We start from the raw sequence: 17,500 nt of genomic DNA on the forward strand, positions 1-17,500 counted from the left end.
CGTTGAATTCGTTCCTGATAGTCCCTGGTTCAACTTCCCAGCCGCACTTGTAAATAGCCAACTGGTTTGCCTTCAGCCAGTTGGGATTCTTAACAGTTGTTGTTGTAAAGTTCTGTCGTTTCGTTGTGTGTATTGTATTGTATGCATGTTTCACAGTTTAATTTTATTTACCTGGCGGTTTCATACTTTTTTCTTAAAATTGTGAACTTTTTCCGAACTTATTTCAATATTACTTGCGTGTTCATAAATGTATTTTACTTTAAACTACAATACAGTACCGTTTATTAACTCACCCCGAGGGGATTGTAAGAGTTAATTTACAATATATGAAAAGGGAAAGACTCAAAAGGCAGACAACCGAAAACTGTATAAAATGTAACAGCCTTACCCTTACATGAACTAATAGATAAAATTGGGAGTACTTAAACCTGGTTTTCATCAGCGACAAAGCGTAAACAAAAGTAAGATGTAGGCGTCTTGACGGTTTCGTACCCTTCAGTACAATGGACCCTTAATTGCATGGCTTCAAGTTAATGCTTTTATATACGCATTTCGTTAGAGCTTAGTGCATGCGTCACTGTGGATTATTTCCAAAGACACTGTCCTGAGTGATTTGTTACTACCACACAGAACAAAGCATGTTAGTAATAAGGCGCAGAGTCTTATTTTTCCTCAAATCCGAACAAGGCGCTGAAGGCGCTTCAAATCAGTCTTCGAAAAGTCAGTCAAATCAGTCTCATTTTTAGAAATTACAGATATATGCTCATGGATTATAACAGTAACAATAAAATTTTCTTCTTATTTTTTGCTGTATGCATTTATCATTTGTGAATTGATCAGATACGTTGCAATTTCATTTTCTCTACTAACGGCTGTTTACATTATTCCAGAATGACTTTCATTCCAGAGCGAGTTCATTCCAGCGCCAAATATTTAACAATTATTCTACGAGGGCGCGCTAGATACGAAGTGATAGATAACCAACGAGGCGCTTGCGCTTTTTTTGTCAGCCATTTTTTTTTTCTGAGAGCTGCAAAAATGTTTTCAGCTCGCTTTATTGCGCTACGCGTTCCTTGACCATATAAGGTACAGCACGTATATGAACTGATAGCCAGTGTCCTGCGAGCCAATGAAAATCCTGGAAATCTGATATCCGTAGTTCAGTTTTTAGTTGTTCGATTTATCTGTTTCCACGATACCGTGACGAAATTTTGTTCCAGTTCAAGTCATTCCGGAATGAATTCATTCCGGTTTTCAATCCAAATGAAACTCTCGTTTTGCAATGAAATGTCATCCTGGTATCATGTAAACTAAAAACGAATTTCGGTAAGAGCCGCGGAACTTGGGAGGAGCAAATTTTATTTTGAAGTGACGCTAGCGTTTTGGCTGACGTTTCTGTTGTTGCTTTAAACTCTCTTAAACGCCCTTCTACATCTACATGTTCCAGCGAATGTCAGACAATTTGCTCCACGGACAACTTGATTAGCCCCCAATCTAAAAACATTAATATCATACAGAAAAGGTAGTTTTTAACTTCCAACAAATAATCATACAGATAAGGTCGCAAACAACAGTCCTTCTCTGAGGACTCCAGTCACTCAGATGGTCAGTCTCGGTAACATCACCTGAAGACATAGGTTCTAAAACAAAGGAATGACCTAAAATGACCTACGAGGCAAGTTAGGTATTACCATTGTATTTCTAGAGCCTCGTTTCCATGCTGGTATGACGCTAGCGATAGCTTATTTTCGCGTTATTTGGTTAAAAAGATGGGGAGTTATGGGTAGTTTAATACCAGAGCCTTGTTTCCATGCTGGGAATATACGCCATTTTAAAAAATCTCCACAAAACGACTCGGTGCGAGTTACGGAAGTGCCACCAAAAATGTTCACGTTCTTTTAAGGCCCCCTGAACACATTTGGTTGGGTTGTTTGCTTGCAGCCTGAAATTTTCACGGGACTTTCATTTAGGACTAGTTTGGTCATAATCCAGCTGGCGAATAGCATACCCACGCGAGCGCAAACCACCTCAGCAACTGTTCTCAACTTGGCGCATCAGTATACTACCACTGATGGTTCGCATAAACTCGCGTTTTTAAAAGAAACTGTTAGCAAGGACGAAGCATCGAATCCTGATAAAGAATATGAGGTCGTTCATTGTAAAGCCAACGATGACAAAAATCACTCTTTACCTACGGTAAATTTGTCATTTTGAGACTTGGGGCTAATTGTCCAGAAAGTGGAGGCTATTTGTCCGTGGGGCGATACCGTTCCAGCACTCGGCAAAGTCCCTTTTTGAATTACGGCTGTTTCTGCTTAACCAGTAAAGTTATGCAGCCTTGCACACTGACGCTAACAGTTCAGACAGGTGTCCAAATCACATAGCACGTTGCACTATAAAACAATCTCACCTTAATTCCAAAGCGTATATCGCCGCAGGTAGATTATTCCAGCCTTGCAGTGATGTGTTAAACACGAAGCTCTCCATTCTCGATTGATGTCCCCGCAAACAGTCACTGGTTTTCCTGACTGGGCTGGCGGAGGCCGACCTAGGATCACAAGTGCACGGGGGTGTTGAAACCTTCGCAGAAGGTGGAAGTAACAAGGAGGGGTCCAGAGCGTGTTTGCCTTAAACAGCCGCATGGCTTTATCAGAAATGCGATTTCGAGGTTTTCAAGAGAAAAGAAATAGTATAAAAAATAAAAAAAACAGCTGCGAAATCACCGGGATTTTACATACATAGGTAAATTTTTGTTGACAGCTGCATCAAGCCAAGTGCAGAATGTGTCTGCAAATTCCGGACTTTCCGGCATACACCAGTCCTAAGATAATTTATGTCCTGACCTGCCATTCTCCACAGAATTCTCACAACTGTGTGTAACCAACCAAGGAGCCCCAATGTATTGTCATCAAGTATCGATGCACCCTCAGCAAAGCTGTGCAGCAGTGGAATAAAATGAATGAAAGGGGCATAGCAGACAAAAATGTGAACCAACCAGGAAAAAATCATTAATGACCTTCACAGGAACAAGGACATTGCAAAAAAAAATTTTTACTTTAATTGAGACTGCCACTTCTAGCCACCCAACCCTCCGAAAGACACCCACCTTTTTAAGTTGCCTTGATAGATCTAGTGGGCTAACTCGATATTGTACCCACTTCAAACCCTTTGGGAATGAAACGTTTTGTTCCAGGTATTTCCATAACATTTAAATATAAATGCTACATTATCATGCAACTGCAACAAACAAAGAATCTTAACCCCGAGAGATTTGCATTGGATACAACATTGAGTTAGCCGATTAGGTCTATTGCCTTTCCTTGTTTCACTCTGCTAGCAGAGCCTTTCTTTTGCTTGCTTGATTTTGGCGTTCTCAAGAAAGACTCTGCATGAATCGAGTAAGATCTTTATTTAGTATGCGCTGCATGTTGCCAGGATGCAGTCTCGAACCCAAGCCTAATATGCCAGATCTCGCCGCCATCTTGGTTTTTCATGGTACAGCAGGCTCAATTACAACCATTGGTTTTGTCACTAAATTGACGCTTGCACTTGAAAAACCGGTTTGACGAGAGAAAACAAGATTGACTAGTCCAGAAGTTCGGGCTGCAGCGGCTTCAAAGCGTTGATGCGATTCGGTCAGAGCCTCCTTTTCTCCTCCTCAGTAAAGAAAAAGACAAAAGGAGGCTCTGCTCGCAGAGCGTCCTTGTTTATTAAAGACCACTATAACTACAGGCAGCCCATTGCTATTTCCAGGGCTTGTAAAGCAAGAGAAACATGTGGGCTCTGCACAAATCATGCAAGATCATTCTGTTCTGTCAGGAACCCATTACCCGGAACTTCCATATGTATTGCACCCTTGACTCAACCCTGTTCGGTGTCTTTTTATGTTTAAAACTGCTATATTTTGAAAGACACTGTACCTTCATGTTTCAGGTGTGCTGCATGTGACATAATCAGTGGATGACCATAGGCCTCTTTTGATTGGCTATTGTGAGAAAATCCACAAAAACTCCCCTACAGGTTTGACTCAGAGGGATAATGTGGAAGATGTTGGCTCCGGGTACTGGGCCCCTGGTCTCATCACATTCAGGCCATAATACTCTATCAAAGCATTACAATTTTCTTGGAGTTAATCTGAAATTGCAGTTAGTATAATTTCCCATCCTCTCACTTAACAACCAGACGAGAGCGTGACATCGACAATTTGTCACACAATCCTCCACTCTTTTACCAACAGATCAAATCGGCTAACTCAATGCCGTACCCAATTCAAACTCTTTGGGAACAAAACGTTTTGTTCCAAGTATTTCCATATCATGTAAATGCAAATGCTACATAATAATGCAAATACAATATAAAAAGAATCTTGAACCTCCTGGAGATTTGAATTGGTTACAACATTGAGTTACCCGATTTTGTCTATTCCCATATTGACTCATAATTACCAGAACCAGTTCCCACAAAAAGTTAAGCACAGCATTCAACGAAAATGAGCCAAAGTCGGCAAACAGTATTTCATCAGTTTGTATCAAATTTTCCAAATTATTAAATGCGGCTGTACAGCTTGTCAAAATGCAAAGCTTACCTTTTCATATTTCCATCGTTGAATTTGTAGCTTTTTATCCAATGTCCTGGCTTGTTTGACTAGGAAGGGAGCCTACATGTATATAGACCTATATACACGTCATGCAGTTTACCAACACCTCTTGCTGAAACAGTTTACAAAGACTGGGTCTACATCTATACACATGAAGCCACATAAAGGCGACAGTCCCGCGTATATATTGTTCATCTTCATCTCGGTTTTTTCCCTCTGATTTTTCGAAGTTTTTAAAAAGTTCCTTTGCAATTTTGGTGGCTATAACTAGTGATATGCACTTGATCTGAGTGTCTCGTTAAAATATAACATTTATGTACAGCCCGAATGTAGATGGTTGTACATGTTTCGTAGTCACTAAAACAAGGAATGAGCTACAATGACCTACTACAGTGACCTACAATGATCTACAATGACACACAAAGAGCTAAAACGACCTACAGTGATCTACAATGAGCTACAATGATCCACAATGACCCATAATGATCCATAATGAGCTACAATGAACTACTACTGTGACCTACAATGATCTACCATGACCTACAAAGAGCTACAATGACCTACAGTGATCTACAATGACCTACATGTACAATGAGCTACAATGATCCACAATGACAAACGATGACCTACAATGACCTACTACAGTGACCTACAATGATCTACAATGACCTACAAAGAGCTACAATGACCTACAGTGATCTACAATGATCTACATGTACAATGAGCCACAATGACCTACTACAGTGACCTACAATGATCTACCATGACCTACAAAGAGCTACAATGACCTACAGTGATCTACAATGACCTACATGTACAATGAGCTACAATGATCCACAATGACAAACGATGACCTACTACAGTGACCTACAATGATCTACAATGACCTACATAGAGCTACAATGAGCTACAGTGATCTACTGTAACAATGACCTTCAATGAGCTACAATGACCTCCAATGAGCTACATGTCCTACAATGGCCTACAATGACCTACAATGACCTTCAATACCCTACTACAATGACCTATGATGACCTACAATTGCATACATTATGAGCTGAAATTAGCTAATGACCTGTAATGAGCTAAAATAAAAGATAATTTGCAGTTCTGAGGGCACTGCAGCATGTCTGCAGTACAAAGGTTAAAAACATTCCACTCTGCGCCTTGAATCAATCAAAACCTCGTAGCTGTGCAAGTTGAAAATTTTCATTGTGCACTCTGAACCAAAGAAAACATTTTGGGAAGAATAACTTATTTATCATCTTCTCTTCATTCTTTCCTACTCTAAACAAAGGCAAACCATGCAAGGGTCTTTTTGCAGTTTATTTCTGCCTTCAAGGCCATGTGCGTAATTGCTGTCGTCATTTGGGCTGTCATGCAGTGGACTAAATGCGTTGTGTGACAATGCACAATGGATGTTTTCCGCTCACCAAACTCTTCACCCTGATGCTCTTTCGTCTTTCTCTTTGAATTTAAGTCATTTAAGTAAGCCACTGTAGGTCACCGTAGGTCATTATAGGTCATTGTGGGTCATTGTAGATCACTTTACTTTGTTTAGGTCATTGTAGCTCACTGTATGCCATTGTAGAGCTCTCATTGTAACTCATTGTAGGTCATTAGCTAATTTTAGCTTATAATGTACCTCATTGTAGGTCATCGTAGCTCATTGTAGATTACTGTAGGTCATTGTAGCTCATTGTAGATCATTGTAGGTCAAATGTTGTGGTAGTCCATTGTAGGTCAATGAAGATCATTGTAGGTCATTGTAGGTCATTGTAGGTCATTCCTTGTTTTAGTAACTACGGTACATATTTACGTTAACGTCTAAGGAATTCGAAGTTTCCCGCCACCGCGCCAGCTGCTGTGGTTATAATCCCTCCAAACCTGATGCTTGATGACCGTTGAAAACTAACAGATGAAGAGCTAGAACAAGCCTTTTAGCTCCTTTTCATAGTGGGGATCCAAATAGGTTAAAGAATCAAAAGCCAAAAGAAAAATACTGAACCAAAAAATTAAAGATATTCGAGTCCGTTTTAGTCGACATCTAAGCAATTTTTGTTCACTTCAGCGGTGTTCTTGTGAATTGTAGCAAATATCATGTAACAGACAACGAAAATAGTTACAAGAAAATTTCACCATCTTGCGCAAGGAGAAGTAACGTACATTAAATTAAAATATGTGAATGTTCAACTATTATTAAGTGTTGGTTAACAACTACTAGCAGTCGCTTTCTAAAGTACTGACGTACCCTCCACGTTACACGTCTAAGATTTCAATTAGATAGTAGTTTTCCAGTATTTTTCAACACGAAATGGTTGAAAACGAAGACGAGCAACGACTTACAGCTGATGAAGAGGGCTCTTTACCGGTTCGAATGCAAGGAGGGATTTCAAAGAGAATGATTCTACTGATAGCATGTTTATGCGCTTTGTGTGACTGTCTTCTGCTGAGTGTCATTGGTAAGTATTCTTTTTACTTTTTTCTAATTTTTGTCAGACAAGCAGATTTGGTCGCCAGCTCAAGTATTTTGGTCGCCAAAAAATTTCAGCTCTTCGGGCCTTATACATTTCAACAAAAGGTAAAATGCAAGGGAGGCTCAGCCAAAAATCAGAGCGCGTAAAGCGAACCTTTGGTTGACATCCAGAAATGGGTAAAAATAGTTGCTAATTTTAAATTCTGGACAATTTGACTTGAAAATGAATAATTGGGCAAAAAAGTTAATGTACATCAATCATAACAATGCTAATGAATTCAATTGTCACTGAGTCGACTGTTCCAGATATCATAATATGATATATACATTTTAAATATGCATGTACTCTTGATCCTTGGAAATGCTTTCAATTCACAAACTGTTCTCTTAACATGCAAATGGACTCGATTGGTGCAAAGATATTCACTTGAAAAGCTTGTAAGCCTTTGTTCTTATGTTAAATGCTAAAGAACACTAACACTGGTTTTTACTAGTGATGGAGTCATAGTCGTAGTCGCAGTCTGAGTTGTGAGAGCGCTTATGACCCAGTGAAAATCAAAGATTGGAGTCGTAAGCTGAGTCATAAGCTTGACGGAATTAGAGTCGGAAGAATCAGAATGTCCCCATTTTTCTTTCGACTCTGCTTGTGACTCCGTTTCTTATAATCCAGTGAAAACTAGTAGATTAATTATTTGTTGGAGTCGGAAGCAGAAGCGGAAGAACCAACCAATCACATTGCGTGAAATCGGGCATCGTAATTAGTTTATTTTATTCTCTGCTTTTGCTCCCAACTCCAATTAAATGCAGTTTTCACTTGAATTTAGTATCGCAAGGAAGGATTACGTTTTTGCAAACGATGGCTGTGTAGCACTGAACAGACGTAACTGATTAGAGTGTAATGTGAAGTGCTAGTTTTCTACCCCATAGACCACTTTCATAAATGGCGACCACTTTTACATTCTTTTGTATTTATGTTAATTAGACCTACTGCCCTCGTTTTAAAACAAATATTCTTTTGAAATTTACTCGTCGTAGCGAGGTTAGTAGGGCTCATTAGCATTGTAACAAAAGAATATTTTATTTGGCCACCATTATGAAAGAGGTCTATACATTTGTATGAACCATGTGAGCGTTAGTCCTAGTATGGGCTAACGCTCACATGGTTCATATGGGGTAGAAACTTAGTACGTCACATTACACTCTAATTATTTAGTATATCACCCTGACTGACTGACTTAGTACTTACTAACTTACTCAACAGACTAAATGTTATAGATAAAGACATTAATATACTAAAACTGATACAACATATCATCAAATTACATGTATACTTACCTACCTACTTACTTACTGATTGACACTCACTCACTGACTTACTATAAAGACTCTTTGTTTGATTTCAGTACCAATCATTCCAGTATATTTGGATGCCAATAAAATAAACAGCAGATTACCAGTTGCTAACAATTTAACAAAGAATAACTCATCTACAAGTGATTCTTCTTCAGTAATATATGATTCATCCATGGATTTTAAAATTGGGGCACTGTTTGCATCAAAAGCTTTTGTTCAGGTAAATGCATGTCTTAGTAAGAGAGTTTTTTTGTTAAACCTTTCTGAAAAAAAGGGTGCCCTATACCTTTTAAACTGTGGGATGCCTGTGGCACCCACGGTGAAAATCGAGATGAGTTTCTTCTTTTTTTGTGTGTGTGTTTTTTTCCCTTCATTTATTTCACTCTGTCTAATGCCAGATGATTTTACTCGTTAATGGGGAGCAGTTATCAGGAGTCATTGGGTTAAAAATTTATTATAAGGACACCTCAGTACAGTAAGACTTTCTTGTCTTCTGAGATACAAATGATAAATCCCTGAATTCTCTCTTTCCCCTCATTAGTTTGCAAAATAATATGTGGCAAGATGGTCACCGCTCATAGTATGTAGTAAATACCTTTCTTCCCTACGGGGTTTCCTTTTGACAAGTATAATATTATTGTCTAACTTTATAGACAGAGTAAAATCTGTTAGTGTTACTCACAAGGGGCATAGGGTTAGGTAAAATCAATATGTCATTGCACAGTTATAACTCTATCAGGCTCACTCTGACGAGTGTTAATATACATGTACTTTGGTGATGTTTCAGATTGTGGTGAATCCACTTACAGGGTATCTAACAGAGAGGTAACACTGCTAACTGTTTGTTTTTTAATTGCGAGAGGTGCTACAGAATCCCTCACTTTTTCTTCTAAAAATAATGTTCTTTTATAGCCCTTTCCTAAAATATTAACCTCTAGGCGGGATCTTTTACGGCATAAGACTATTTAATTTTTTGCTTAGTATCCTTACTTGTGAACTTCAAGATACATATGGTGTTATCTCCCACTTTTCTACAAAATCATTATTGACTCCAAATTACACATATTTTTGAGAGACCTTGAAAATAAATATTGTAATATTTCTGGAGAAATACAAAAAGGAGGTACGCTGGGATATAATTTGCTTAATTTGTATTACTTTCCTTTTCTAGAGTTGGTTACAACATACCATTATACACCGGTTTCTGCATTTTATTTTTCTCAACCCTTGGTAAATATCAGCTATTTTATATTAAGTGACTAAAATTAACATGTAATTTCATAAAATTGATGTAAAACATGGCCTGTCTTTCTCTTAAAATAATATATTATGCTTATGGTTAACCCCTCCAGTACATGCAACCTGTGTTTGTTTTAAATCAGATTTTAGCGTCCTTTTATATCATAATATTCCAAGGCACTGCTGCATGGTATAATAAATTCTTTGGTTAATTTTGCTGTTTTTCAGTTTATGCCTTTGCAGACAGCTATGGCCTTCTGTTTTCAGCCCGAGCAATTCAGGGATTAGGCTCTTCCTTTACTCTCATTTCTAGTAAGAATCACAATTGAAAGTACATGTAAATTTTAATTAGAAGCTTAAAGTTTGTATTTGTTTTAGTTCAATTTTTTCCTCTGGTTTGAATTTTTTCAAACCAGTTTAAATTTTTTAAACTTGTTTTGCAAAACGAGTAATTTCCTTTCAAGATAATTTGCAGGTTATTAAATAAATATTGTAACTGTTATGTAACAGTACAAATAATACCATTTGTTATGTTATCATAATGATAATGCAGTGAGCTTCCTGTAGTTGTATACTGCTCTATGTAGTTGAAAATGTGAGAGACATATTTATTCATGAATATTTATACAATAAAGTTGCCAAAGGAATCATTAAAGGATATCGTGGTTTTTTCATTATGAAAAAAGTGCTCATTCTCAATACTGCATTCTATGCAAGATTACATTGTACATTCTAATTCCTCAATTCTTTATTTTTATTTTGGTGTTCCATATATACATACAAGACATGTTCTTTATTCTGGCTCTTAAACAACTTTGAAACAAAAAGACCAGATCCCAAGCGAACCAGTTGAATGATATTGCATAGCAATTTGGTCTGCAGGGATATGTTTCGTTTGGTAGAGGATCAGGGCATTTGAAAATTGATAATTTGAAAATTCGATAGGAAACAGCTGGGCAAAGCTTAATTTGCCTTCTTTTTCCTGTCAGGGCTATGTTTCTTTTGTGACATCACGATTCTCAAAGTGGAGATGTTAAATATCATTCTTTCAAAGGAATAGTCACTGTGAGAAAAAAATTACAAGATGGTACAAATCATTAAAGTGCCCCTGTGACCAAAAATCAATTCATATTTTTCTTTGGATTTCAAAACTATGTTAACAAAACACAAAGTGACCCACATGTTAAGCCTTGATTTCAAAAAGACACCTTTATTTTAACTGGATTTTTCCTATTTAATGGTCCGCCATTTCAAACATTATGTTCGTGAGAGAGTTGGATCGAGGAGAAAACAATGTCAACGGCTCACTAGTTTAAGAATGCAATACGTGTATACGCCGCAGAATTAATATGCAGCACGGGAGTTTTGGGCTTTCAGACTTTTAAACTCACGCTTTGCATATATAATAAGCTGCGTTTACACGCTGAAATTTTAAGCTAGTGAGCCTCTGATGTCACGTTTCCCTGGATCCAACCGTCTGAGGTCCAATCGGTCAGTTTTGAACGTGAGTAATTGCGGACCGTGAAATCCAAAACTTACACTCAAAGTAAACGGCCTTTGGATAAAAATCAAAGCTCAAAATCTTGCCAGTCAGGTGTTAAGCAAACACACTTTCAAAATCTGAAGGAAAAATAGAAGTGGTTTTTTTGATCACAGGGGCACTTTAAACTTCTTCATTACATACTTGACATTGTCAAATTCTAACACATGCCTGACTTAGAAAACCAGCAGTAATGATCTGGCCAATCAAGATCTCCAATCGAGAAGAAAAGCTATTGTGTCAACAATGCTTTTTGAGGTTTTTTTTTGTTTTGCCACATTTGGGATTTGAACCAGGGAGATATTGTACAAGCCAAATTGAATATCAATATTTAACTTTTTTACTGTATATCTTCATCAAGGAACCATAAACTCACAAATTTGTTGCCACCACCTGCCCATTTATCCAAAAAGCTCAGGAGCAATAAACGTTTTATAATTCCAGTGTGTAAGACCAATTGGTACAAGAACTCTTTTATTATCAGTCATCTGTAGTTGTAATGTAGTTTTATAATATTCTTTTTTATAATATCCTTTTTTTCCTCTTGCTTAGTTTGCATATCATAGCATTTAATATTTTAGCCTTTCTCCATTATTATAAGTCACCTGTCGATATTTTATTTTTTTATTATATCTATAATTATTGTTATATAAATTATTTATTTATTTGTACATGTAATTCAGTCTACGGACTGCGAAGTGTATTTTAATAAACGGTCCATCTATCTTTTTATCTAGAATACCGACCCTGTCCCCATTAACCCTTCGACGTCTAAACCAGCCTAAACTGGCCAGACTTAGTATTAAATTTTACTCTGTCTTACGCCAGACGATTTCACTCATCAATGGGGAACCCCTGGGAGTCAATGGGTTAAGCACCGTGAGTCATTCCTATTTTCTTTGCTTTGTTATAGGTTTAGCAATGCTAGCAGCTGCCTATCCTGATGACTAGGAACGTGGTTCTGCTATTGGGATTGCCATGGGAACTACAGCCCTTGGAGTCTTGGGTAACATACATTACTTTCAACCAGATAAAAGATTTCATATGGTTGCTTTCTTCAGCAACAAACAGCAAACACTTCTAAGAGATTTGTTTTCTTGCTGCTTTTTAGCCGGTCCTCCCTTTGGTGGATTATTTTATAGCCTAGCTGGAAAAGGTCTCCCATTTTTTATACTTGCTGGAATTATCTTCATCACTTTTGGTGAGTGCTTTTTGAGAATGACAAAAGTTTAATTAGCCGTATTAAAAAAGTTGATAAAGGTAACTCAGACAATGAAAGGCCTAGTTTATACGTCACGCTATCGTTGGATTTAATTCAGACGAATTTAATTCCAGGTCCTACTTTAAATAAATTCGACGTCTAAAACAAGTTCAATTCGTCCGTTAAATTAAATTCGACCTAGATGCTTTATCCGTCTTAAGAAGACGGATAAAGTATCTTTAAAGCGTCATCAGTTTATCCGTCGCACGGGCGTCGCGTCAAATGAAATGCATACATTATTTTCGTACATTATTAATTATACCCCTGACCAGGTAGATTGCATTCCAGCAGAGAAATAAATTCGACCATAATTCAAGCCATTAATTTCGACGTGTAAAACCACGGTACAGTTAATGTCGACGGAAGGACGAATTTAATTGGAATTAAATTCGCCTGAATTAAATTCGATGAGAGCACGACGTATAAACTAGGCCTAAGAGAGATTTGTGAACTGACATTTCAAGCATCAACCCTTTGTCCAAGCGAATTGAAGAATTTTGGGCTGTTAGTTGTTTATGTGGGAGAGGGAGGAGCTTTGCCATTGGTGTAACCTGTGTAGCAGTCTTTTCCATTTCCTTTTAGCCAAGCAGGCAAACGTCACGCTAAGATATTGAGCTAGCTAAGAGCAAAAAATTCCCTCACTTCAGCTCAACAATAATTTTAGCAATAATTAACACCCAGGTGTCTATTATTATTATTATTATTATTATTATTATTGTTATTATTATTATTATTATTATTATTATTATTATTATTATTAGAGGCTATAACAACTGCTTAAATTGTCCAGCTAAGTGGAGGATCACCTCTTACTTACGTCTATATCTCGCAATTGAAATACATACATTGAGTTCATTTAATTGGCTGATATACTTGATAGTTCACTCACTACTTCAAACAACTGCATGGGACTTGACTGTTAAAATTAATTTTCTTTGTTCTTCACTTTCACAACACAGTGTTGGTTATAGTTGTGAAGAAACCAGTCATGCCAAAAGACGTAAGTGCTACTACCGTACATGAAAAGCACAGTTGGTGGCCAGTTAATCCACTTTCCATCCCAAGGAAAAGAAACCCTCTGTTTCCTGTGTGAAGGGAAAGATCAATACAGTTACATTCACCATACCTTTTGTCAAAATGATAGCAAAAATTTTGTATCTTTGAAAATGATGTGCAACCCTGCGTACCAGGCGTTCCCATACCAGCGAAGATTTTCCGCATTGTGACTGGGCAAACAGAGTTTGGAGGACCAGTGGGAGTGGGGAGGGGAGGAGAGAACCCACCCTGATCCTTCATACTTTGTTATTGCCCCAACTTTCACACAACGGAAATTCAGAAAAACTTTGCTGGCAGGCTGATGGTGTGCTAAATGCAAGATGTGTCCAGCTGCGAAGAATAATGAGATGCATGTTCTCTGTAATACTGTAAATGTGACAGTTTTCTCTAGTCAACCCTTTTCCTCAATTTCACATCTCATAAAGGTTATGATAAACATCACATGGTGTGTAATACCTGCTACAGTAAGCCTTATCATAAAGTAATTACCAACAGTTAACAAATCACACCTCAAGCCTCAGTGTGAATAGGTACACTGTAGTTGGCTTTTGAAACAAAATTTAGCATGGATCCCTATTTACCTGCATTTCTGAAAAGACAAAGTGAAAATACCTGGTGAGTAATTTAAGTGGCAAGAAAAAATGGAATCGTACTGTTGTGTCTTAGTTTACCACATAATTACAGATTAACCTATTCATTCTTAAGGGTTCTTTATTGCGAAGTAAAATCGTTTGGTGTTCAAGTGAAATTTACAAGTGAAACTCTTAAGAGGCAAAGGGTTAAAGGCAACAGTTTTTCGGTGGATTTAATAATAAATAATAATAAAAGACTAAATATAGCGCACATGATCCTAAAGTTCTAAGGCGCTGCACATCAAGTTTACAAGATCCACTAAAATAGAAAGCAACTAAAATATTATCCTAAAAAGAATCCTAACCTATCCCTAATAAAAAGACTCGCGAAACAAGTAAGTCTTAAGATCACGCTTAAAAGAATAGAGGTCAGTTGCAAGTCTCAAATGATCAGGTAGGCTATTCCAAAGTGTTGGTGCACACACGGATAATGATCTGTTGCCATACTTAGTATTGGACCGAGGAACCTTCATTAGACCCCTAGATGAAGATTGTAGTGGACGCGGCGGTACATATCTATCCAGCAGTTCAGTTATATACATTGGCGCAAGCCCATTAAGAGCCTTAAATGTCAATAATGGTATCTTAAAAATAATGCGCTTACTAACAGGTAGCCAATGAAGATGGATCAACAAAGGAGTTGCACTTAGATGTTATTAAGCCATTCTTCCCTTAGGAGTTCCCCATTTACGCATAAAAACTGACTGGTATTAGACAGATTACTGGTAAAATAGCTGCTGTTCATGTCACAAGGGTTAACTTGACAAGGTTAAGATCTTCAGACTAGTTTGGTTAGAAGCAAAAATGGCAAGATAGTATGGCGTTCCTTCTTCCAAAAACAGCAGATGTGAATGTGACAAACCCTTACCAGTCTTCCCTTATAAGTAGCAAAAGGGCGCAATGCACTGATGCATCCCCAAGGAGCACAAATATAACTTTATTTACCTGTAACAGCTCATTTGGCCTTTCTGTATTGGAGAAATCATCTTAACTTGTGATATTGTTGTAATAATAATTATTATAATTGTTCCTAAATCAAAATAATATTTACTTTAAATTGCAGACAGTAAAGCCTTCACTCAAGGATCTGTTGTCAGACCCTTATATTCTCATCGCAAGTGGTATGTTGATGGAATTGGGCCACAGTGGGAAAACACCTTGGAAGACTAAGACACTTTCCATTTGACATAACTGACCGGCCAGACCAGGCATTTGGAAGGACTAACTCTGCAATGCCTTCAAATTAACACACTTCAAGGATGATATATACTCCTCAAGAAGAATAAGAGGGATTATCATGCAAGTGTTCTTCAAATTGTTGCATTTTCGTTGGAAACTGACAGGTCTGGTGGGCCGGTTCTGACAAAAGAAAAGTACCTTTAGTTTGCCATAGTTCAGTCTTTCCTGGTTTAAAGAGGACACATGGTGGCAAGTATAGCCAGGGTTGACAAAATGCAAGAAAAAACAACAGTTGAAGCTGTTTCTGGAATTGCAATGAGTCTAGTTTCTCTAGCATGTCACCCTTAAATTATTGTTGCACTGGCCAACATGCTATTTGGTATTGACTGACACAAATTTAATGATGTGTACATGTATATGGATATATACATTACGTTTAAAAAGTGTAATCATTATATATTAGTTAAAATAGTTATTGCTTATTGTTACTTGAAACCAAAAGTGACTTAAGAATATCTGCCTGCATGAACTTGGTAATTATTGATGGGCTGGCTACTTATGTCTGCTTAGCAATAAACAGTGCATTTCTTTTCTTTTTTTTGTACGCCTACATGTATGGCACACATTAACTCTGGACCACAGGATCAAACAATAACAACAATAATTTTTTGTTGGGCCATTTATATTATATTTGCTTGATTTCTTGCCTTTGATCTCCAAAGTTTTGAAGAAGAAATCAGGCCACTTTTTTGCTCAAAACACAACTGTGATATCCTTAAATACCTAACCAAAATATGGTGGTAACAAAATACAACTTTTATAGAGACGAATTTGCAGTTTTTAAAGTTAGCTTGAAGGGATTACAGTAAGTCACTTTGGTTGCTTTTATACAGGTGCCATATGTTTCTGCAACATGGCATTTGCTCTCCTGGAACCAACATTACCAATATGGCTTCTGGAAACCATGGATGCCAAGAAGTGGCAGATAGGTATGGAAAGGGCTCTTTGAACAACTTCATTTCTTCATTCCATCAAATTGAGGCCAAATGTCTGATCAGGATGGAAAATGATGTTTTACTTCAGGACGCAAATTTTTACAAATCTAGTGAGAAATGTGTTTCCTGAAGTCCACTCTTAGGACTTCGCTCTGCAGATCAATTTACGTACTTTACTTGTTGACTGATTGACAGGTGTCATTTTCCTTCCTTCCACTGGAGCATATCTTATAGCCACCCCTCTTTTAGGAAAACTTGGAAACAGGATAGGAAGGTCAGTAACGGAGTTACAGGAGTATTTGAGAATGTTTTCTGAACCTTGTTAGTTCTGCCTGATTACCTCCTTCATACCAAATGTCTCAAAAGAAAGAGTGGTTTTAAAGAATTTAAAATGATTTAAGTCTTTGAATGAATCCATAGAGTTTTAGCTAAGGCTTGTTCACCTTCGAGACAAACACAGACGCAAGTACAAGGACATTCACACTAGGTTACAATGCAAATGAAATGGGCAATTAGTTAACCCCATCACTCATGACGTCACATAAACCGTAAAGGTACTTTTTTTACCAGAGTAACACGTGACATTGAACTAGAGTGACTGATAAACTTGTGGCCCTTGGTGTGCACGTTTTACGGGAATTCAAAGCTAGTCAGTTACACGATCAGAGGAAAATCGAAACAGACGTCGATCGAATGAGACGGGCATCGAACTGACGACCTCCAGCTCAGCACTGAACGACTGGGCTACGCGCCTGCCTCTGTCGGCCATGTTGAAGAAGTAAATGATGAAATTGCAACCGTTTAGGGTAAAAAGTTCATCTTCCTACAAATCTTCCCTTTACTTTCTCTTAGCCAAAAGAGCTGTCTTTCCTCCCCACTCCAAACCATATAGGTATGTGCCGCCCGATAGGGTAGGGTTTTTGAGGTGCTCAGTCAAGGTATCCTTTTTGGTATATTTGGTATTGTGATCCTTAGATATTCCTTAGATAGGGTCACTAAATTGCAGTATCCCACACCAACGTGCAAAACGAAAAAGATACGGTCTATTAAAACTGTACTACACGCCTGAATACACGTTTTCAATTTTAACAAAGCGATTTTAAAGGGACCTTTATAGCTTGTATGGGGCTTAAAAAGGGTATCAAATCTCGATTGTCTATCCTGGAATAGGG

At 37.7% G+C, this 17,500-nt stretch overlaps 2 protein-coding genes across 4 annotated transcripts in view; one reads left to right on the top strand and one right to left on the bottom strand.

Annotated features, from left to right (window-relative positions):
* The window catches only part of LOC138043598 (ras guanine nucleotide exchange factor Y-like), a 64,539-nt gene extending 57,903 nt beyond the window's left edge, over window positions 1–6,636 (bottom strand). The window contains exons 1-3 of one of the 3 annotated variants that reach the window (XM_068889948.1): window positions 4,586–6,636; window positions 2,844–2,935; window positions 2,411–2,548 (exon numbers count right to left, since the gene is read on the bottom strand). The gene's annotated coding sequence lies outside the window, so the exon portion shown is untranslated. The other 2 variants (XM_068889950.1, XM_068889949.1) reach the window with 2 other exon arrangements.
* An 89-nt stretch (window positions 6,637–6,725) lies between these two features.
* The window catches only part of LOC138043599 (synaptic vesicular amine transporter-like), a 24,766-nt gene continuing 13,991 nt past the window's right edge, over window positions 6,726–17,500 (top strand). The window contains 11 exon segments of the mRNA XM_068889952.1: window positions 6,726–7,059; window positions 8,477–8,646; window positions 9,214–9,251; window positions 9,598–9,656; window positions 9,894–9,977; window positions 12,119–12,211; window positions 12,317–12,406; window positions 13,426–13,466; window positions 15,218–15,275; window positions 16,227–16,322; window positions 16,524–16,602. Coding sequence (XP_068746053.1) covers window positions 6,912–7,059; window positions 8,477–8,646; window positions 9,214–9,251; window positions 9,598–9,656; window positions 9,894–9,977; window positions 12,119–12,211; window positions 12,317–12,406; window positions 13,426–13,466; window positions 15,218–15,275; window positions 16,227–16,322; window positions 16,524–16,602 — 956 coding nt within the window. The 5' untranslated portion in view covers window positions 6,726–6,911.

Source organism: Montipora capricornis, chromosome 3 (assembly GCF_036669925.1).
Source record: "Montipora capricornis isolate CH-2021 chromosome 3, ASM3666992v2, whole genome shotgun sequence".
NCBI classification, from domain to species: Eukaryota; Metazoa; Cnidaria; class Anthozoa; order Scleractinia; family Acroporidae; genus Montipora; species Montipora capricornis.